The sequence below is a fragment of the Macaca nemestrina genome, chromosome 16 (assembly GCF_043159975.1).
Source record: "Macaca nemestrina isolate mMacNem1 chromosome 16, mMacNem.hap1, whole genome shotgun sequence".
Lineage (NCBI taxonomy): Eukaryota > Metazoa > Chordata > Mammalia > Primates > Cercopithecidae > Macaca > Macaca nemestrina.
In genome coordinates this window covers 100,212,725-100,236,956 of record NC_092140.1, presented here as the reverse complement: position 1 = coordinate 100,236,956, position 24,232 = coordinate 100,212,725, and the positions used below count along the sequence as shown (strand labels likewise).

At 43.0% G+C, this 24,232-nt stretch overlaps 1 protein-coding gene across 5 annotated transcripts in view; it reads left to right on the top strand.

The window, feature by feature from the left end:
• The window catches only part of LOC105490228 (ATPase phospholipid transporting 8A2), a 654,028-nt gene that overhangs the window by 456,750 nt on the left and 173,046 nt on the right, over positions 1-24,232 (top strand). For all 5 annotated transcript variants that reach the window (XM_011755645.2, XM_071081519.1, XM_011755646.3 and 2 more), the window contains 3 exons: positions 3,308-3,382; positions 12,340-12,462; positions 14,595-14,673. In XM_011755645.2, the coding sequence (XP_011753947.2) occupies positions 3,308-3,382; positions 12,340-12,462; positions 14,595-14,673 (277 nt within the window). The remainder of the gene's footprint in view (positions 1-3,307; positions 3,383-12,339; positions 12,463-14,594; positions 14,674-24,232) is intronic.

The window sequence follows — 24,232 nt, the reverse complement described above, 5'->3', positions numbered from 1 at the left end:
AAGGAGGGAAAGAGCATATTGCCCTTCAGCTTTAATTTGCCTGCTGTGTTGAATCCATCCAGAATTCAACCTCTGCCACTGCTTGCCCTGACCTCTATATTTTATCCTCTAAATTAGAGTTCGTTTGGCTATTTCTTGGATTGTTTCACCTATTTCTTTGAAACCTTTTTTTAGTTGGTTTAATCTGTAGGTTCTGTCTGTTGTGGGCATTCTCCCTTGATTTGATCTAATCTGATAATATTTGTTTGCATCTATTGTATATCATTTGTAGTTTTAAGTAAAGCTACTCATAGTTTCATTGTGTATGTGTTTGCTTTTTTTTTTTTTTTTTGAGACATGGTCTCACTCCATAGCCCAGGCTGGAGTGCAGTGGCACGATCAGAGCTCACTGCAGCTGCCCACCTTTTAGGCTCAAGGAATCCTCCTGCCTTAGCCTCCTGAGGAACTGGGACTACAGAGGCATGCATCACCACACCCAGCTAACTTTATTTTTTGTGGAGATGGGGGTCTCACTATGTCACACAGGTGGGTCATTAATTCCTGGGCTCAAACGATTGTCTCCCCTTGGCCTCTCAGAGTGCTGGGATTACAGGCATAAGCCACTATGCCCAGCTCTTTTCTATTTTTATTTGTGTTTGCTATTTTCAGTTGATAACAGGGAGGGCAGAGCAGTAGAAATATCACTACTACCTTCAACAAGACAACACATTAACTGGATTTTGCAATAAAATAAAATACTCACTAGATATCTTTTTGGTCAATCGTTTGAATAGGAGAACTCAGAATTATAGCACAGTCTTTGGAAAATTAACTTAAAACCCTTGAAACAATTTACTAATGTGTTTGAATCTGATGTGGATCCAGGCTCTCATTGCACTAAAAGTGTGGTTGAAGTATTGATTGCCAAGACCTCCAGTGGTAGGGAGAGAGTGGGGTTGAAATTGTGGTTTTAGGGATGGCTAGTATTTGAATAAATGTTGTAGGAATTTTCCAAGCACAGAGCACAGCATGAATCTCTGGTTCTTAGTTCTTCACCAATATTTCCTCACTGAGAATAGCCAGACCTCTTGGAAGGGTAGTTGAAATTGAGTGACTAGGAGAGAGAGCATCAAATCCTAAATAGAATGGTGATAACAGAGGATGGAGGGAATTGGGGTGATGGTCAAAGGGTACAAAGTCTCAGACAAGAGGAATAAGTTGTATGGGGTTTTTTGAGATCTATTTTGCAGTGTGGTGAGTATAATTAATAGTGCATTGTAAGCTACTTGGGAGGCTGAGGCGGGAGAATGGCGTGAACCCGGGAGGCGGAGCTTGCAGTGAGCCGAGATCACGCCACTGCACTCCAGCCTGGGAGACACAGCGAGACTCCGTCTCAAAAAAAAAAAAAAAAAAAAAAAAAAATAGTGCATTGTACATTTCAAAGTTGCTAAGAGTAAATTTCAAATATTCTCACCTCTTCAAAGTAAGTATTTGAGGTGATAGATGCGTTGGTTAGCTTGACTTAATTATTCTACCCTGTATTCGGAAAGTTTCATATCACTTTGTGCCCCATAAATACATGCAGTTATAAAGGGTCAATTTACAATAAAATAAAACGTTTTAAAGGAGAAAGAAATGAAGAGTGAATAGAAGTGTGGAAGGATTTTTGAAAGTCAGCAAGTTTATCTTGGATTGAAGAGGGGACCCTAGTAGTTTTTTGAACAGGGGAATGACAAGGTGAAAGCTGTATTTAAGGAAAACTTTAACTAGCACTTGAATTGGCATTTAATTTGAGCTCACGGGGACTTGGTGAGTCCCTGTTTGTACCGAGTATCATACTGGATATAGTAGTGCACAGAGCGGCGTGGGGAACACTTCCTGCTTCAAGAAACTTAATCTGGTGGACACAAGAAACTGACTTTGAAAAATCTGCCTCAGTAAAATTTCCATACCAGAGCTGACCTGGACTCTGTTTGCCGTGGTGTCTGTTCTATGTTGCCAGTTAGGTTCTACCCCAGCAGCGGTCTCCGTCTGTGATGATATAACACAGCTAATGTTGACTCCGTGATTTGTATGGGACACTCTCAAGTCTGCCCTCAGTCATTGGAATCACATCTCATATAAATGTACCTGATTACTCAACAGCAACTTTTAAAATTCCATATTTTCATGTTCGCTTCCTTCTAATTCAGGTTTCTGTCTTGGAAGAAACCTCCGGGTGGCTCGGCCCTCTTCCACCCCAGTCCTGCTGCCTCCGTGTACTCAGATTACATCTGGGTGATCTTTCCTTCTCTGACAGTGTTGTTTGGGTTTTTTTTGTTTTTGTGTTTTTGAGATGAAATCTTGCTCTTGTCGCCCAGGCTGGAGTGCAGTGGCATGATCTTGGCTCACTGCAACCTCCACCTCCACCTCCCAGGTTCAACCGATTCTCCTGCCTTAGCACCCCCAAGTAGCTGGGATTACAGGTGCCTGCCACCACACCCCGCTAGTTTTTGTATTTTCAGTAGAGATGGGGTTTCACTTTGTTGGCCAGGCTGGTCTCGAACTCCTGACCTCAGGTGATCCACCCACCTCAGCTTCCCAGAGTGCTGGGATTACAGGCGTGAGCCACCGCACCTGGCCTCTGACGGTGTTTTATCCTTTGTCGTGCACACTAATTATATCCTGGCACTTGGCTCTGTATTTGTTTTTATATCAGTCTTGCCTAATCAGTTAGAATCATAGACTACTTGGAGGCATGAATAACAGTCCACATTTTATTTATTTATTTATACATCTCTCATTGCTTCAAAAAATGATTTGAGCATGTTTCTTTTATGTGATTCTGTTTTGACCTTGGTCAAGGTGGTAGACGTCCGATTAAGGAGGGTCGATAATGTATGAACTAAGAACACACAGAACAGAGGAGCTTTTGTTGTTGTTTTTAATTTATGATTTATATCTATTTGAAAGTCCTGCAAAGACACATCATATTTCTCAAATCCACTTTAGAGAAAAACAAGAATGTGAAGCTGAGACTCCTCCAGTCAATGAGAAAGTTTTGATACCAAACCTATTAAAAACAAATTAAATATATTTTTCTGTGAACGTGTGCATATTCTCTCTTAACAATGGATGTATGCCTTAAATATAAATTTTCCTTACAATACGGATTTCTGTGATATCGGGAATCTATGTTTTACAAAGGAACCACTGCTGCAGTCCTGTGGCTCCTGATTCCTTAGCAGCTGTGTCCAGCTGGTGGTCCACATTCCCGCTACTTCTTCGGTGAATGGAAACATTTAGGTCAATATTGATATAAAACTTCATGAACTTTCTTCTCTTGCAGCTTTGGTTCGCCTTTGTTAATGGATTTTCTGGGCAGATTTTATTTGAACGTTGGTGCATCGGCCTGTACAATGTGGTAAGCATTCTTCATCTATCTGATCGCATGCAGAACTTAGAACTTCAGTGGCATTCCTTCACTGTTTATGTCTGGGAAGTGTATCTAAGTCAATCATCTGTATACTTACCAGGCAGCACAAATATATCTTTAGGCCCTTTGTTGCTGTGAAACATCCTGCAGAAGCCCAAACTCTCCACACATGGTTTCCATCATAGCAGATCATTCTTGAATAACCCCATGAAATTATTAACCCATATATCTTGATAATAGACCCTTGTTACCCCCTCACCAAATGCCTGTGCAACACTTTCGTGTTTTTAGCTCAAGTACAAATTTCTGAACTACGTCTAAACTCATTCCACTTCATTATTTTTGTTCTGAATTCTTAAACATAGATACGCATATACAGTGTGTGATCTGGTGTCCCTTCTGGCCTTCCTGAAAGGGTATCTGTCCTTGTGGAAGCACATTTTCTTCTGCAATTAGAGCTAAAATAATGAATTCTGACTTCCAGCTACTGTGGAGGATGGTCATCAGCTCATCTGGTATTTTTTATGCTTTTCGAGTTCCTTTTTTATTACTTTTTATAACTATGATGAATTCAGAAGCTAGAAATAAATATAAACTGTAGCTAAAATGGCTCAGTAGCTGCTTAGCTTTCTTGCTTTTTGTTTCACTGGCAGGAAGAACTAAGGGGCTTGTAGCTGAGCACTCTGGAGACCCCAGAACGGCCCAGTTTTTGAATTGTTCTCTCACTTGGGAGTTTACATTCTGAAGCAGCCATCGTGGATAGATGTAGATGGGAGTTACCAGGCTTACAATGATAAAACCTATGGTACTAGAAATATTTCGTGTGCGTATCCATTGGTGGCTAGATATTTAAGTCTTCTATGCTTTCACCTGCCTTTATGGATAACCTCAGTGCTGGGCGCTGGTGTAAAATGCTGAATGCAGTAGTTTGCCCTGGCCCTGTGTAGCTTGCAGGTTAAGAGGGTCAGATATGTGGATTCAGACACCTCCAAGGAGGACTGGGTCCGGATCTTGAGTTAAATATTGTGTTGGTGAGTCCGTAACTGTGTTAACTTGCTGCAAAGTGCACTCGCGTATTTCTTGCTGATACTGATGCCCTAAAAGACAAAGATTAGGAGGGGTAAGAACAGGACAGAATTGATGTCCATTCCTCTCCTGTGTTAGAAAAGCTACTCTGACCACCTACCCATGGATAAGGGCTGCAGGACCTCCCCTTTGTGTACTAAGGGTAGACCACAGGTTGCTAACTCTGCACCTCCTGGAACTGTTTTGAGTAGGTTAAAGCTGTTCTACCATTTGGGGGAAATATGCAGAATGCTCCACGATTATTCAGGACTTGAAAGGGTCAGGTGTCCGTGGAGTTGACACTTCACACAAACACATGCCACATCCCTATTTTAGAAACAAGATGCTGAGACCTAGGAGAGATTCTGTTGTAGAGTGAAGAACAATCACCTGCTTATAGCATGAGTGGATTTTAGCCTGATTTCCATGCTCAGGGCATGAGGGCTGGATTCTTTTCTTAGCTCCATGCAGTCTTGGCCAATTCAAATTAATCCAACAGATTTTATTGAGTGCCTACTACACATAAGATGCTGACAGCCTAGAGGGCAGTGTTGGTCAAAATAAGGCCCACAGACCATTTGCAGGAGAATAACTAGGGTTTATTTGAAAAATGCAGATTCCTGAGCCCCGCCTCAGATTAACAAAGAATATCTCAGAGATATTGCAGTTTTTGCCTTTTTTTTGTTGTTGTTGTTGTTGTTGTTGTTGTTGTTGTTTTTGAGACTGGGTCTTGGTCTGTCACCCAGGCTGGAGTGCAGTGTGCCATCACTACTCACTGAACCTCTCTGTTTCAAGCAATCCTCCCACCTCAGCCTCCTTAATAGCTGGGACCACAGGCAAGTGCCACCACAGCCAGCTAATTTAAAAAAAAAAATGTGTGGAAACGGGGTCTCGCTGTGTTGCCCAGATTGGTCTCAAATCCCAGGGCTCAAGCAATCCTCCCACCTCGGCCTCCCAAAGTGGTAGGATTACAGTCATGAGCTACAAACTTTTCTAGTTATTGTTATGCATGACCTTAGAGTTAGGATTATATTTTATGCAGTTTTTCTGTCCCCCAAACTATAAAGAGAGTACACTGTGATAGAAAAGAGTATTTCAAGGTGAAAGGGCCTAGGTTACCACAGAGTCCACAGTGCAGGCATTGAAGTGGGCTGCTGGTGAGTGCTGGCAGTTGGGATGGAATGGTCAAGGATCTGTCAGGTGAACTCAAATGCACCACTGGGCTCTGGACTTGCTCATACTGGAGGGGCCAAACCTTTTGGGAACATGAAAATTTGCCCGCATGATAATTGTGACATTTGTATAAAATAAATAGAAATTTAGAGAAAAGTTACAAAAAAGGTACAAAGAACTACTATTTACCCTTCACCCAGACTGAACAGTAATTAGCATTTCCCCCTACTGCATTCTCTTTCTCCATACTTGTCCGCATGCACACGTGCCTACACTCACGCACACACTTGTGAATGCATTTATTTCTGACCCAGCGGAGTATTGCAAACATCATGTCCCTTTCCTGCTTAAAGATCTTATAGCAGGATCTTCCTCTTATACAACCAAACTATAATGATGAAATCTGAAACATTTAACATGAATTTAATACTATTATCTAATTCATCTTAATCCATATTCCAGTTTGCCATTCTTGCTCCAATAATGCCCTATTTAGCAATTTTTCCAGCCCAGGATCATTCTAGAGACCACCTGCAAGAGAACATTTCTGATGTGGAACGCATTTGCTAGTGATCCTCTTCCTCTGGGCTGGGTTCTCCCCTGTCATATTCTTCAAGCAGTATTTCTCTCCTGCTTTTTCTTCTAAATGTACTCTTTCTTTGATTCCTCAAGTCAGCTGAAGTAGCAAGTCATTGTTTCTCAAACTAATTTTCTTTCTTTCTTTCTTTTTTTTTTTTTTTTTTTTTTGAGATGGAGTCTCGCTCTGTTGCGCAGGCTGGAGTACAGTGGTGCGATCTCCGCTCACTGCAAGCTCCGCCTCCTGAGGTCAACGCCATTCTCCTGCCTCAGCCTCCCTAGTAGCTGGGACTACAGGCGCCCGCCACTACGACTGGCTAATTTTTTGTATTTTTAGTAGAGATGGAGTTTCACTGTGTTAGCCAGGATGGTCTTGATCTCCTGACCTTGTGTTCCACCCACTTTGGCCTCCCAAAGTGCTGGGATTACAGGCGTGAGCCACCACACTCAGCCTCTCAAACTAATTTTCATAACAAGTTAATAGCATTAAAACAGGCTTGAGGCCGGGCGCGTTGGCCCACACCTGTAATCCCAGCACTTTGGGAGGCCGAAGCAGGTGGATCACCTGAGGTCAGGAGTTTGAGACCAGCCTGGCCAACATGGTGAAACCTCATCCCTACTAAAAGTACAAACATTGACTGGGTGTGGTGGTGTGAGCCTGTGATCCCAGCTACTTGGGAGGCTGAGACAGGAGAATTGCTTGAACCTGGGAGGCGGAGGTTGCAGTGAACTGAAATCACACCACTGCACTCCAGCCTGGACAACAGAGCAAGACTCTGTTTCAAAAACAACAACAACAACAAGAAGAAACAGGCTTCTTCCTAAATAATAAATGAATGCTGTCCCAGAAGATTTTCATTATATCCATAGTCAACTTTATTATTTATTTATTTATTTATTTATTTGAAATGGAGTTTTGCTCTTGTTGCCCAGTCTGGAGTGCAATGGTGCAATCTTGGCTCACTGCAACCTCCGCCTCCTGGGTTTAAGTGATTTTTCTGCCTCAGCCTCCCAAGTAGCCAGGATTACAGGTGTGCATCACCACACCTGGCTAATTTTTTGTATTTTTAATAGAGACAGGGTTTCACCATGGCTAGGCTGGTCTTGAACTCCTGACCTCAGGTGATCCACCCACCTCAGCCTCCCAGAGTACTGGGATTATAGATGTGAGCCACCATGCCTGGCTTATAGTCAAATTTCTATATCATTTTGTTTTGTGGGTAGAATGAGACTAAAAATGCCACCAGGGACCAATGCCACTAGGATCAAATGGATTTCAGCTAAATTTTATGTCTGTTATAATGCAGAGAGCACTCTAGTATTATTTAACCTCTTGCAGAAAATGAATCCTGTTGTCAAGCCAGCGTCATTTGAGGAAGAAGTCTCACTTATAAACAGAAATACAAAAATTCTAAGTAAAATATTGGCAAATGGAGTTCAATAATATATTAAAAGAAAAAGTATGTGACAAAGTAAGATTTATTTTAGGAATACAGGAGGCTTGAAATTAAACATCTTTCTAAATATCACTAGATCAATAAAATAAGAAAAACGTGATCCCATCAGCAGATGCTACAAAAATGTTTGAAGCAATTCAGCTGCCATTCCCAAAATAAGAACTCTAAATAAAATAGGAATAGAAAAAAGCCACTTAACCAGAATTCATACCATTTACAAAAACCAGTAGCATGCTGCCCAAAATGGTAAAATTCTGAAATGATTTCATTTAAAATAAGAAGTTAATCAAGATGCTTGCCATCGCTATATAATTCATTGTTTTCGTATTTTTGGCAACTGCAAAGAAGATTGCAAATATTGGGAAAACAGTGAACAATCTCTGTACTTATACAAATATGCTCACAGAAATATAGTAATGTAAATATGTTCATATATGATTGTTTATCTAGAAAACAAAACCAGTAGAGAAATACTAGAATTATAAGAGAATTTGATAAAGTGACCAGATACATGATAAATATATTTTAAAAATCAATAGCCGTTTTCTAGCCTAGCAATAAATAGCTTTTTTTGTTTGTTTTTTTTTTTTGCTCTGGCAATGGACACCTAAAAATGCAAAGGAAGTAAGAATTCTTTCAATAAAGCAATTACAATTGTATATTGCATAGGAAAAATGTCTACAGTACCTACATTTTTAAAAGTCTTATTGAACAAATGGAAAAGCATACTATTCTTGTATGGGAAGACTTAATATCATAAAAGATTTAACTCTTCTAAAATTAGTATAGATATATGTGATTCCACATAGAATCAATCCCAACAGGTGAATGTTTTGGGAGGAAAGGGGAAAGCTGCATATAGTTATATTAAAGTATTAATGGAATTTACACGTATCTGAGAATAAATATGTAAAGCACGCTCAAAAAAAGATCATAAAAGTAGACTTATTTTTACTAAATATCAGACTATACTATGAAGCCACCATAACCAAATCACTGTTATTGACAAATAAGTTGGAGATTCTAGAACTACATTCCTATTCTAGGGTCTACATGTGTAATACATGAGAATTTGATTAGCCTTAAAGGTGATCTTTCAATGTATTGGAGAAAGTTTGGCCTCATTAATTATGTTGTCACAACTGGCTCTTAATTTGGAAAAAAAAAATGGACTCCTATATAAAAAAATTCCAGATATATTAAAGACTTAAATGTGGAAAATAAAATAGTGAAATCCTACAAGACACTCCTGAAAACATGTAATTTTCATGGAGGAGAAACTTCTGTAGCCACAATTGGACACGCAGAAGCATTTCTTGGCCATTTAAATATTAAAAGCTTTTATATGGCAAAAGAACCCATTTTAAAAACCAATAGACAAAGAGTGCATTTGCATGAAATTTCATAACATAAAGACAGAGTTGATATCTGTTCTACTCAAAGAGCTCTTTAAAAAGAGGATAAGCCATGGATACAAAGTAGACAAAAGACGTGAGTTAGACATTCCACAGAACTGCAAATGCAGATAGCCAACAAATGTGTGAAAACATGCTCAAACTCACTGGTAGTTGGGGAAATGCAGCTTTTTAAAGTAAGAAGTAGACAAAAGACATGAGCAGACATTCCACAGAACTGCAAATGCAGATAGCCAACAAATGTATGAAAACATGCTGAAACTCACTGGAAGTTGGGGAAATGCAGCTTTTTAAAGTAAGAAGTAACATCTTTAATTTTTAAGACTGGAGAACATTAAAAGACCAATGTAACAACCATTGCTGATAGGGAAATAGGAAAAAATCTGTGATTGTCTTTTGCAATGGGAGAGGAAAATGCTTTCAAAATCCTTTGAAAGGCAGAATCTAGTAAAATTAAAAATGCATGTATCCTTTTAACTCTGCTGCTGGGCCTTCTTCCCATAGAGGTAAAAGAAAAAGCCTGTATGTTATAATATAGTATAGATATGTATTACATGTTTGTGGTAACAAAGAACTGGGAAGAAAATGCCCATCAGTGGGTGAATGGCTAAAAAAATGGTACATCCGTACTATGAATTATTATGTGAGCATTAAAAGACTGCATTAGCATCAAACCCAAGGGACTTGGGGGGCTTTCTGTAATGCATTGTTTAGCGAGAAGAGCATGATGAAGAAAAATGTGTATAATGTCTACTTTTTTGGTTGGCAGGGGACAGGGTCTCACTCTGTTGCCCAGGCCAGAATGCAATGGTGCAATCATAGCTCATGCAGCCTCGACCTCCTGGGCTGGAGCAGTCCTCTTGCCTCCACTTCCCAAGTAGCTGGGACTACAGGCACACACTACCTCAGTGTGTTCTGTGAAATTGTGACAGGGTCTTGGTGTGTTGCACAAGCTGGTCTCGAACTCCTGTCTTGCCCTCCCAAAGTGCTAGGATTGCAGGCAGGAGCTACCATGATTGGCCAGCGTCAACGTTTGATGAAACAAATTATGATCCCTAGTGTGTGTGTGTGTGTGTGTGTGTGTGTGTGTGTGTGTGTGTGTGTAGTATGCTATAGGCAGAGTGGAAAATGTGTAGGCATGCTGGGCTTCATTATAGCATGGTGATGAAGGACAGGGGAGAATTTGAAGATAGGTAGAAGGAGAAGCTCAAGTTTAAAAAAAAGAAAAAGACTGCCACGTAAACAGTAGGCATGACATCACACGTACACGTGGATGCAGAGCAATGGAGGTGAGGGTATGGACTAAGAAAGTGTGCATGGCTCCTGGCTTCTGTTAGAAGCTCTGTCCAGCTATAAAACAGACAACTTTTGTTGTTTTGAGGAAAGTGAGTGCAACAAGTCTCCTGTGGATTTCTCCTTAAAGTCTTTGTAGCACATTGAAATCCCAGGGCTGCTTTCCATTCTGCTGTGGCCTGAAGGAAGAGCGTGAGAGTTTTACTGGCTCTACTCACCACACATCCGATTGCCTGCTCCCAATAGACTTGGGAACAGCTTCCTCTGGCCGCACACTCCATCTCCAGATAGCTAGTGTGAGTTCAGAATTCTCTTACAGATGCACATCCAATTCCCACAGGCCTGAGAGCTTGCTGGGCTTGTGGGTAGGGATTTGAGGGATGCTCAGCAGCAAGTGACCCAGGCTCTGTGAACCACTCCCAGAACCAAGCAGGAGAAGGACCCTCAGGGCCAACATGTCCTGAGTTAAAATGACATGTTTCTTCCAAGCACCTTCTTCAGCTCCTGCTTTATCTTTCTAATACACAAATGTGAGTACAGGTGAAAGTCAAAGGTCTTGCAAGGCACCGTCTGCCTAAGAACTCATTGTCACTGGAGACTGTTTGGTCTGGTCTCCTTCCTATCCTTGCCTTACACCGCACCCCTCAGCCAGCCACCATCCTGTGTATCTTAGAAGGTTCCTCGTCCAAAGACAAAATTACAACAATTTAAAGATCGAATTGGCTTTTGTTAGCCATTCTGGAATTGGGTAGCATCTCATTCCATGAAACAGAATGAGTGCTCTGATGAGCTGAGCAGAGGAGGCCAGCTTTATAGGCAGAAAGGGGCTAAGGAAACAGAAGCAGAACAAAAAGCAATAGGTTGTTTCAAAGTGACTTTCTTTACAGAGTTGAAACAGAGGGGACTTCCATATCATGCTGCTTCAGGTAAACTGGGCCCTTTCTGGTGCCCAGGTAAACTGGTTGCTGTGAATCTCCTGTGTTTTTTGTTTGTTGGTTTGTTCGGTTTTGGGAAACTGGCCTGTTTCAAAGTTTAGTTTGATGACACAGCTCTTAGCACAAGTAACTCCATTCTGGTTTGGTCAGGTCTGCTGGGGCTGAGTGCAGGAGCTCAGTCCAAACAGTGGCCTTCTATAAACTTTGTTCAACACCTCCAAACAGGCATGCTGATGTCTCAGAGCTTTGTAAGGGGTGCATCTCTCGTGGGACTGCTTCCTCACCCACATCCCTATCATCTTGCCAAATCCTGTTGGTCCAATACCTTGCAGGTCAGATACTCTTTGGTGCAAGAATCCTTTGGTGACTCTCCCTTCTCCTTCTGCGTCCTCCCTCAACAGGTATTAACAGTTTTGCAGAGCCCTGCGTTTTGTGTATTTATCTCTATGCCTGTTGCCCCACTCCCCTCCCCCACCTTTGCAGTAGATGGCGTTCCTGGAGGTCAGGGACCTGATTTTCCTTCTTTCTTCTGTTTGTAAATCTCTCCATGCCTGGTGCTTATCACAGTATCTAGCCCATAATTCATTTATAGTAAACGTCTGTTGAATGAATAAATGGATGAAGTACATTATGCTTCCTGAACTTTAAGTATAACGTCAAGATGGAAGGTTGTAAATTTTACCTCTGCTAGCGTGAACAGAAAACAAAGCAGCACTTCACAGAGCTAACTGTGGCATGATTCCACATCAGCCCTCGTTTGACAAAGGAAGGTAGTTGCTAATTTAACAAGAAGTCTTGGCTAATCGGATAATGTATGATTTTTTAGTGTTCAGTGTATTCATTTGATAGTGATTAATGTAAAAATGGTCTTTCATTTATTTCCTTTGTTTGGAGGGTGTCTGGGGATCTGTGAATCATGAAGTCTCAGGTTGGGACTTGACTGGAAATGAAGTCATCGTTTGGTAGAAGGGAACACTGCAGCCATGTGGGTCGGAAGGACTGCTGTTAATGGCTCATTGTTCTCCCTGCAGATTTTCACCGCTTTGCCGCCCTTCACTCTGGGAATCTTTGAGAGGTCTTGCACTCAGGAGAGCATGCTCAGGTTTCCCCAGCTCTACAAAATCACCCAGAACGGCGAAGGCTTCAACACAAAGGTAAACAGGGTGTGATCTCAGAATTGTCACCTCAGAAAGGCATGGCTGTTTGATTCTAGTCATCTGCCTATGAGATATTTGAAGCTTGAGAAAGAACATTTAAGAAGTGCTGAGAACATGATCTGCTCGCCCCACCACCACACACACACACACACACACACACACACACACACACCACAAGCCCAGTGAATTCAAGACGCCTTCTCAGGCGACGGGTCCATGCCGCGTGGGCTGCAACCTCCGGTCCCAGCATGTTGACTCCTTCCCGCTTCTCCCTGTCAGCCCCTGACATCAGTGTGGGCAGCAGCTCCCACAGCCCAGGTTCAGGATCCACTGTCAGAGACCCCCCCTTGTGCGGTCCTGCAGCCCTATGTGGAGGCCCGATGGCAGCTTACCTAACTGTTGCTGGGTTTGTCATTTGAAATAAAGTGTGTCTTTAGCTTGTGCATAACATTGTCTAGATATGAACTCAGGGATCACATGAGTTGTGGGGGTTTTGTTTGGTTTTGTTTTTCTGGACCAGAGAATCAGAAAGGAGCCAAAGAAAGGTATAGGTGATCCTGACAAACCCAGCCCAAAGCTGGGTGGGGTGTTAAAGGGGTCGGCAGTCTCAGGCAGCAGAGGGGTCTGCCACACAGATGCCATTTGCAGCTGAAAGTGGCAGAGTGCTCGGGTGACCCCATCCAAAGAAAAGAGAGATGTGTGCCTGGGCGCGGAGGGGTGAGATGTGAGCATGGCCGCATGGCCTTGTTTCTGCCTCAGGTCTTCGTTCGGGGGGATTCAGAAGTTTAGACAGAGGTCTGTTGCACAGTTCACCTCCAGGACTGTGTGCTGGTGGCGGTCACGATTTGCGTGCGTGGTTCCTGGGCTGTCAGTGAGAAGGACATAGGGAGTCACCTCTCCAGGCCTCAAGGAGTGAACGGTCTCCCAGGGCCTCTCTTCTGAGCCAGATGTTCCTGATATCCCTGCAGCCACCTTTTTCTGGGGAGGCTCACTAGTTACATCCGAGGCAGAGAGGAAACAGAAGGGCTCCTTATTGGTTCTGCCATCCCCATATCCAAAGAGGCCCGAGGGACTCCTTTTACCAATCCTTGTTGACTATGATTCCGTGAATGGGATAATATGACCCATTTTCACTGCATTATTTACATAAATCCATTTTCTACAGAATTTGAATGCAAAGGCCATTTGAGGTGGGAAGTAAGTAAGAGCTGAGGATGCACGGAAACATCTGCAGGCACTTTGAAGAATTTTTTTTTTTTTTTAGATAGATCAGAGATGGTGCAAAATGAACATTTAAAGCAGGGGGAAATTCCATTGTCTTATAATAACATTTTTCACTATTTTCTGTCATCTCAGGCTCAAACTATATGATAATTCCCAGGGACAACTGGTAGATGTTTAAATAAATTTAATCTGGCTTTAATAGTTAATAATTCTGTCATCACAGTGGTTAAAACAATGATTGTGATATATTAGTGAAACTAAAGTTTAGAATAAACTAAACCTTGTGTCCTTTTTTCTGACCTTTAAATATTAAAATAAAGAGAAATTTCAAATATGTATATTATCTAAAATCCCAAAAATAATAGAAAAAGTTGAATGAGAGGGATTTGAAGTAGTAAAACAAAACAGCGAGAATGCCGTGCAAAAATTTACAAGTGGAATGTTTTCAGTGCTTTTAAGACATCCCATCTGCCCCGATACAGTTTAATTGTTAAGAAGAGACACAGTTTTAGTCTCTTCTTAACAATTTTGACCTACTATCCTTTCTCTGGATGTTTGTGAAATGTTGTTGTCTCTCTTACAATGCTAAAGAAAACTGATCAGAATGAATTTTTCACGTGCGGATAGATTGTGTTGGTCTGCATACGTGTGAGTAGATATTTAGGTCTTTGTAACTAAAGTAATATGATCTGGAGATAATCCAGTCATTTTATGTAAAAATTAAATAGTTGATTTGGGTGAGGGTTTTGTTTTTTGTTTTGTTTTTCGAAGTCAAGAATAATATGCTACTCCTGGAACCGTGCAGCGCACGGTCAGGATCCCTCACAATGTGGCGTTTGTTGAGAGTTTCACAGAGGTCAAGCATTTTGGGCAGCTCCTGACTCCCTTGGTTTGTTTTTCCTTAGGTTTTCTGGGGTCACTGCATCAACGCCTTGGTCCACTCCCTCATCCTCTTCTGGTTTCCCATGAAAGCTCTGGAGCATGGTAAGGGCTGTGTGATCTCACCTGTCAGCAAGGAGCTTTGCAGCCGCTCTGCTGCCTGTGTGTTCACAATTTTTTTTTCCAGTTCTGCAGAACAAGAGATCACAGGAACACATTTTAGAGTGAAAACATACCTAAAGCATAATGAGAGCTGGTCTCGGGTTTATAGCTGGTAGGTTTCATCAGTTCTGGCTTTGAGAACCCATTTTCTTTCCAGTTGACTGGATAGTTTGAGTACTAGGAATTGTCATCTCAGTTTGTAAACACTATTTGAGTCAGAGATCCTCAAGGAAAGCTCTGTACTATAATGAAATGTTGATCCTTATTGTCTGTGGTTTGAAATTCTCTGTTAATTACGTGGACTTTTATTTCCGAGCCTCCCCTACCCATATGCAGAATAACTCAGATCTTATAGGAGTTGGATCTTATTCCTAGCTTTCTAACAGAGGGTCCTGTCCTTTATGTATGCCTTTTGAAATTAGGGTTTGAGAACTAATTCTCCAGATTGGGGTTTGTCTTTACAGCTGGAAGAGGATATCTGAGAACTGTGGCAGACTCAGTGCTTTTTCACACTTCTTAATACATCCAGAACGTGGCCTCCTAAAGAGACATATTTTTATTCTCAGAAAATAAAAATGTATCATGAGAATGCTACTCTTTCATCCCTCTCAAATAGTAATAATCCCCCTGGGAAAAATTACTCCAAATGTTGACTAGACAAGGCCCTTTATTGTTCAAAGAACCAAAGAATATAAAGTTTCCAAGCGTCTTTGTTTCTGTGTCAGTGAGTTTTAGGCTTCCAACAGAAACGATTCATCCTCACTGATATTCTTTAACCTATTAAATACTGACAGAGAAAATGCATGCACTGCCATTTTCTTAAGCCACGTGACATATTCTTTCAATTTCATCAGAACTCCTTTTCCTTTGAGGGTTCTTAAGTCTTTAAATCAGAGAATACAATTTCATGCTTTCTAGCCCCACCCCAGAAAAGAGCATTCTAGTGAAATCGTTTTCTTTTAACATGAAACCCTTCTTATGATTCGTCTTTACTCAGTGGATTTAATTTATTTTAAAATGGTTTTGTAAATAAGAGTGCGTAAGTAGAAGAGTTGGGGATGTGATTTTATGTCAGAGGCTGTGATATTTTGGTGACAGACTCAGCCATCATTGTAGCCGGAAGAATTAGTGATGGGAAGTGGTATGTCTGATGAGCATAAGAGAAATTTCAGAAATCATCCTCCGTACCTGAGCCCAGGCTTTAGTACTTAAGAAGAGTCTGCAAATAGCATGAACTAGCCGCAAGTACTCTCTGAAGACTCCTTACCACTTATCTAGACATACTACTGTGTTCCTAACTCAGAAGTGCTCGCCTTTTGACTCTCAGAAGCTTTACAAGATGGTCATTTACTTACCTGCTTCAAAGGAACTAATGGGGCCGTTCTGCAGTGGAGACGATGGTTTTCTAATCCTGGAATTACGATCACATACTTTCAGTTGGTGCCTTGTAGTTTATGGTGAAATTGCTACAGTTTACCCAGATTCCATTATGTAAGTCCATTCATTCACATAACATGGTCTGTGTTTACAAGTGGTAGACTCCCAGCAGTTGCCAACTTACCTAAGAGACAGCACCAAGTGAATTTGAAATTAGTTCTGCTATCCTTATCTAATTCCTCCAAATCTGGCAAATTACCTGGCAGCCAGCCAATAGGATGCTTCTTTCCTCTTTTTATTATCACCATCATCATCAATGTCATTATTTCATTGGATTTATTGAACCTTCAGCATAGGGGTTTTCTTTGAGTTGTGTTGCAAACAATAATCTATTGAGCGAAACTGTGTAAAGTGAAGTAAATTGCAAATATTAAGTGTATCAGAACAGAGGGACATTGGTGTTCTTGGTCATTAGTTGACTTCCTTTAACAAATTGAATATTTTAGAATTAATTTATAAATTCTCACTATTAGTACGGAGAAAAAAATCATTATATTATTGCTCATTAACCTTATTCTTGTTATGTTCAAGACACTGTGGTAGATTCTAAGGGTGACAGTAGATATATCAATGTCGGTCTCACCTTCCAAGAGTTTGTAGTATGGAAAGGGAGATTAGAGTTTGTCTTAGTCCATTTTGTGCTGCTATAAGAGTACCAGAGACTGGGTAATTTATAGTGAACAGAAATATATTTGGCTCCTGGTTCTGGAGGCTGGGAAGTCCCAGGTCAGGGAGCTGGCTTCTTGTTAGAACCTACTTGATGTGTCATCCCATGGTGGAAGGATATGGGGTAGAGAGAGGGGGAAGGAACCCATGCCAGTGACACCAGCATTAATGCATTCATGAGGGTGGTGCCCCCATGACCCAAACACCTCCTGTCAGGCCACAGCTCCCAGCACCACTGCATTGGGGATCAAACTTTAAACACATGAGCTTTGCAGGCTGCATTCCAACCAGAGCAGATTTGCAAATAAATAACTCTAGTACAAGGAAAATAGCTGTTTCAAGTAAACCATAGATAAAATGCTATTAGATATCAGAGGACTGAGAGATGCCTTTCATTTGGAGTTATTAATAGCTTCCTAGAGGAGGTAATATTTACGTTTAGCCATGAAATCCAACAGAAGGAAGAATCAAGCAAAGTGGGGAAATCAGGACAGGTGTGGAAAACTGAGCAGCTGAAGGGTGGAAGATGGGGAAGTTTAGGAAGGCAGATAAAAGCTGAATTACAGAGGGCTTTGAGTATGAGGTTAAGAAACTGGGACGTGGCCAGGCGTGGTGTCTCACGCCTGTAATCCCAAAACTTTGGGAGGCCGAGGTGGGTGGATCACCTGACATCAGTTCAAGACCAGCCTGGCCATCATGGTGAAACCCCGTCTCTACTAAAAATACTAAAATTAGCTGGGTGCAGTGGCAGGCACCTATAATCCCAGCTACGTTCAGGAGACTGAAGCAGCAGAATCACTTGAACATGGGAGGTAGAGGTTGCAGTGAGCCAAGATCATGCCACTGCACTGCAGCCTGGGCAAAAAAGCAAAAGTCGGTCAAAAAAGAAAAAAGAAAAGAAAGAGAAAGAAAGGAAGGAAAGAAAGAAGAAAGAGAGAGAGAGAAAGAGGGAGGGAAGGAAAGAGAAAGAAAAGAGGAAGAGGAAGAAGAAGAAGGAGGAGGAGGGAGGGAGGAAGGGAAAGAAGGGAAGGAAGGAAGAACGAAAGAAAAGGAAGTTAGGAAGGAAAAGGAAGGAAAGAAGGAGAGAAAAAAAGAAGGAAAGAAACTGGGACTTAACTGTTTAGGCATTGAAGGGTCAGTATAGAATTTAGATCTAGATTTTATGATCAGGACAATTTGGGAAAATAAACCTGTCATGTCTTGTAAGGTGAGCGGTAGAAAGAAAACTACTGGCAGAGACTCCAGGGGACAGCTTAGGGAGGGTTAAACCCAGGAATGGGATTGTGTTTGGAGAAGATGTTTTGGAAGGAGCTTCTTTGTTTGCTGAGATTGTAGCATATCTGTGAGGTAAGAGGCTCTCTGAGGGCGCGGTGAATGTAGATACCAGCAAGCCAGGCACTGCCTGTCCTGCCCTCTGGAGGCTTACCTGAGGTCAGAGTTGTTGGGCAGGAATTTCGTACATGTTGCTTAATTACCAGTGCACTGAGTCCTAGGATCTGTGAGTGGAGCTTGTATAATAAAGAGACACAACCTAGTCTAATGAGTCCAGGAGCGTCTTCTTCCGGGAAGTGATATTGAAGTTCTTGAAAGAGGAGTCGGGGGTGGTCACGTGGGACAAGGGAGATTTGGACAAGGGCCTGGTTGGGAGAAGGAGCATTCCTGGCCAGAACCATGCAGGTGCACAGGACCTGAGCTGCTGAGGCCATGGGAAGTATTTTAGTGGGACTGGGGGTGCCTGGACTCTGGACTCTTCTTTATCCACCTCTGGTGAGAGGCTCGGGACCCTGGGCATTCCTGCCCTGGACTGGAAAAATCAGTAACCTCCTGCTGTGAACTGACTGCTTATATGCCCCCCTGCCCCCCAGCTGATATGTGAAAACCTCAAACTGTAAGGTGATGGTAGATAACATAGGGCCTCTGGGAGGTGATTAGGTCATGAGGGCAGATCTCTCAGAAATGGGATTAGTTTACCTATAAAAGGGACCCTCGAGAGCTCATCTGCCCCTTCCACTATGTGGGAATGTAGCTAGAAGACATCACCTATGAGGAATGGGCCCTCACCTGACACCACAACTGCCACCTCCTTGATCTTGGATTTCGCAGGCTCCAGAACTGTAAGAAATGAATTTCCAGGGGTTATAAGCCATGCAGTATATAGTATTTTGTTATAGTCGGCCGAAAGAACTAAGGCACTCCCTCTCCCTCTTTCCCTATCCTTCTGGAACTATCAATCAAAACACATCTCTACACATTTCTAGCATCCCCCGTGTAGTGGACAACCACCCCTAGTCAAGGCAGCTACAGCATAGAGAGGAGGTAGTGGCTGGAAAAAGGGGCAAAAAAGTGAGGGAGGATCTGATCACTAACAGCTGGTGGGGGGGACTTTTTCTCAGGGCAGGTTAGAGGTAGGAGAGTTATGTGATGAGATTTGCCCGTAAAGAAGATTAAGACTGCTCTGTAAAGAAACACGTAGGATCTGGCAAGAGTGTGCCAGGACCATGCAGTTGCACAGGACCTGAGCTGCAGAGGCCATGGGAAGTATTTTTAGTGGGACTGGGGGTAGCAGGGATTTTTTTGGTGGGGAGGGGAGTGGCAGGGATAAAGACTGTAAGCCCCAGAGGACCGGGATATGCCAGTTGATATACTAGCTGACTGGAGGACTTGTTCATGTGTGCTGATTTGCTGTCCTGAGTACAAGTGAATTCTTGTTACACTTTTTTTTTTTTCTTTTTTTTTTTTTTTGAGACGGAGTCCCATTCTGTTTCCCAGGCTGGAGTGCAGGGGTGCGATCTTGGCTCATGCAGTCTCCGCCTCCCAGGTTCAAGCAATTTTCCTGCCTCAGCCTCCTGAGTAGCTGGGATTCCAGGCTCATGCTACCACGCCCGGCTAATTTTTGTATTTTTAGTAGAGATGGGGTTTCACCCTGTTGGCTGGGCTGGTCTTGAACTCCTGACCTTGTGATCAGCCCACCTTGGCTTCCCAAAGTGCTGGGATTACAGGCCTGAGCCACTGCGCCTGGCCTTATTACACTCCTAATTGTCATTTAGGAGAATGTATATCCTCCTCACCCCCAAAGAGGCATAGGAACATGGTACCAATTTGAGACAAACTAGGGCACTATCAAAGCTGGGGGCCCTTGGTCTAACAGAGGGGCGCCTTCTGGCCTCTCCCCCTCCCCCAAGAGCTGCCTGAAGCTGTCCCTCAGATGCCCACCCACATCCAGAGATCCAGAGGAGTTTTGTTTGACCAGGGCTGAAGTCCCTAGAGTAGTTCATTTCCCCCTTGATACTGTACGGATGATGTCACAAAGACAGGAGGTTTTTAACTAGAAAATTCTGCCTCCACCATCTGTGGAGAGAACCTCAGGTATATATCAGCGGTGTTCACTTTGGGCAAGGCGACAGAAACACACTTATTGTTGGGAAGAAATATTTTCGGGAAGGTATATTGTTCCTTCCCTAGAATGCTTCCAAGAATTTTGCTTTACTTATCTTCATGTGGTTTTGGAGAGACTTTTCAAAGCGCTCCTTTGCTGATGGAGTTTGTGATGATTCATTTCAAATTTCAAAATAAATTTTTCCACTGAAGCAATTCAGTAAATCAGATTTCTTCCAACCATCACAGCCATACACTTACTGCCATGGTCTGCCTGCGGCTCCTCGCCTTTAATCTGGAAAGCGATGCTAGGTTAGACCTAGGATGTCACCTTCACAGGGAGCCAAGTCCATCAGGAGCCCTGGGGGTCAACCCACACCCAGGTTTCCTGTTGGTGCGTCCCGTCGGCAGAGTTGAGCAACCCTCCTTGAAGTGTAATGTGGTTATTGGCAAAATAATACAAAATCGGTCTTGATTTTAAAAAAGGAAGTATTCAGATGATAAAATTTAAGAGAGAGGTGATGGGAAAGAGACTATACTTAACAGAAGAAAAGAGCTCCTAAAAACATTTGTTCTTGATTCCCCAGAGTCCACACCGTAGAAACTGTTCCCTCACCCTTTAAGGAGAATGCCACACGGATTCTTACGTATGGGCACTAATTAAGCAACCGGGCCTTTCGACATTTTTGGAGAAGGCTATTTTATAATTTTTAATAAATGTGCTCCTGTAAGATCAGGCATGTTTTACATACTGAAATAGTAGTGCACGTGTATAAAATAAAACTTAGTGTGACTCTCTGTGCCCGTGGCATTGTTGGGTCATATTAGTTTAAACTATTTCTGACCCTTACTTTATTACTGAAAACTTGAGTGTTTCATACCATATAAATCCTGAGACTTGCGTCGTTTCACATTAAGCTAAATTTGGGCAAGATTGCCAGTGTTCTCTGAGACTGCAACTTCTTAAACTCAATTATTCACTCATTTTTGTAAAAAGATAAAAGAGTCGCTGGGCAAGGTGACTCATGCCTGTAATCCCAGCACTTTGGGAGGCCAAGGCAGGCAGATCACCTGAGGTCAGTGTCAGGCCTCTGAGCCCAAGCTAAGCCATCATATGCCCTGTGACCTGCACATATTCATCCAGATGGCCTGAAGCAAGTGAAGAATCACAAAAGAAGTGAAAATGGCTGCTTCCAGCCTTAACTGATGACATTACTTTGTGAAATTTCTTCTCCTGGCTCATCCTGGCTCAAAAGCTCCCCCACTGAGCACCTGGTGACCCCCACCCCTGCCGACCAGAGAACAACCCCCCTTTGACTGTAATTTTCCACTACCTACCCAAATCCTATAAAACGGCCCCACCCCTGTGTCCCTTCGCTGACTCTCTTTTTGGAGCAGCCCGCCTGCACCCAGGTGAGATAAACAGACTTGTTGCTCACACAAAGCCTGTTTGGTGGTCTCTTCACATGGACGTACGTCACAGTCAGGAGTTCAAGACCAGCCTGACCAACATGGCGAAACCCCATCTCTACTAAAAATACAAAAATTAGCCGGACTCGGTGGCGCATGCCTGTAACCCCAGCTACTTGGGAGGCTGAGGCAGGAGAATTGCTTGAACCGGGAGGCAGAAGTTGCAGTGAGCCGAGATGGTGCCATTGCACACCAGCCTGGGTGACAAGAATGAAACTCAGTCTCAAAGAAAAAAAAAAAAAAGATAAAAGAATGTGTTATCTTATACCAGGCTCCTCCTGGGTTCTGGGGACACAGTAGTGCGTATAACAGAAGAGTTTCTGCCCTCATGGAACTGACACCTGGAGAAGGCAGGATTTGAACAGGAAATGTTAGCAAAGCAGAAGGTCAATGTCAGGTGGAATGTCTTCCAAGGAAAACTAACCTGGGCTGAGCTTTAAGGACTGCTTCCTGGAGGGTGTGGCAACAGAGCTGAAGGATGAGTAGGAGTGAGGTAGGAGAAGGAGAGGAAAGAGCTTCAGGTTACAGGAATAGAATAGTTCCAAGAGAAAGATGGCATGGAGCAGTCGGGGGCCAGATTGTGAGACACAGATTGCCTTCGGATGGTGAGAGTGGAGACAGAGAAGTCAGACCTTTCCAGGCCTTTGGGAATAAAGGAGCCTTTAGGAGTATAAGTGCAATAAAAGGCCATTGGCAGGTTCTAAGCAGGGAGCTGTGCAGTCCGATTTATTTTAATATAACCACACAGGCCAGAATGATGATTAGAGTCCAGTTCCTGGGCTGTTGCTGATCTAATTTAGCCATAATGGCACTTGAGAAAAGTGGATGGGTTGGAAGCAAAGCTGGAAGGACTCAGTATTGCATTAATTAATAATCCCCTTCTCCACCTGGTTGCACAATGTCCTAAACCCACCAGAAGAATGTGTTAATGCAGTCATACAGGGCAACAAAATACTATCTTTTACACTAAGGTACATGAAACAATACACTCACATTTTGTTCCCACATAAAAGTCACCAACAGTGCTCTGTGCAGCATAGAAAAGATCTAAAATACATTTAAAAGATTCAGAGACAAACATTAAATGCTAAATGGGAAGGAAAAGAGGGTAGTAACTCCGTGTGGCCTCTGCCATCTGGGAAGACCTGCAGAGAGGACAGAGTGTGGTGCAAGTTCATAAAACCCTGAAGTTAGTGGAACTTGCTCCCTAAGACCTAGAAACACAGAACATTCTGGAGTCTTTCAGATTTACGCAAATGAAACTACAGCTCGTAAATCTGCGTAACTGGTTACTAACCCAATCATAGTACGTTTAAAATATAAACAGTTTTCCAAATTCAAATGCAAAATTTTTGTTTGTTTTGTTTTAAATGCAGTTATGAACTGTGGTAACACTCTGACTTCAGCTCTTCTTCTGTATTGTGACAGTGTACCTCACACATCCTGACACCCAGAATTGGGCTGGAAGGGTCATTGTTTTCATTCAGTTTAATGTTTCTCGTGTTTCAGTGTCTCTTTTCATAACCTCTGTGTTGCGTGTGTTTTAGACAGTTGGGTTCGGTGTAATATTGTAAGCAGTGTGAGCCAGAGTTCCTAGATTTCACTCGTAGCAGGAAGTTGAATCGAGATGGATTAGCCAGGGAATCTCACGGGCTTAACCCAGTAAAGATTTATTTCACACCCACGTCCCTATCCAGTGGAGGAGTGCCTTGTTCATTGGCTTGTTGAGTATATTTTTCTTATTTTTCGTATTCCCGATGCACTGGCATTAGGGGCCTTGATTCCGGAGAGACTGTCCTCCCAGGGCTAGCTAATTCCTGAAGATAGCAGATGCCTCCCCTGCCTGCACCCCTTTGACATACAAATCAACCAAGCCTGAGCCCACGCCCCCAGCCACCTCCTTTATCAAACTCTCACACACTGAGCCAGTGTTCCTTCTGCCCAACAGCACCCCAGGGCCAGGTACCCGACAACTGGGGACCGTCCTTACAGCCCCGAGCCTGCCAGAATTACTCCAGATATACAATCCTAAATGTCCTCATTCAGCATACCTACCCTGCCTCAGCGGTTCCTCCCTGTGAGAACCCAGCAGAGGCCTGGGCCGTGCGGAGCGTCTCTCCAACCTCCTGAGTTCCGTGGCGCTACCTGGCATGGCCTTGCCTGGCATGCTGTGCCTCCTGCTTCTAGCATCTGTGAGTGTGAACTTCTGCCTCCATTACAATCATTCCAGGTCTGCCTGTCTTACCATATCTGTTCAAACGAAGCCCGCTTCATTTCAGCACAGCGAGGCTCCGGGGAGTACGCCCTCAGCCTCAACACTGGAAGGGGAGAGACGGGATGGTTTGCAGGGCAAGGATCATTTGCTCTTCCCCGTGTCTGGCAGGAAGAGATCCATCAGTTCTGCCCACATCTGATTGGCAAGAACTAGTCTCGGGGCCTAGCACGGTGTGGGGTGCTGGGGGATATCACTTAGGTGTGTACCCAGGAGTGAGAAACACGTGTGGCCTCGCTGGGTGACTGCCTGGGCATTGGCAATCAAGTTTACTTTGCATCA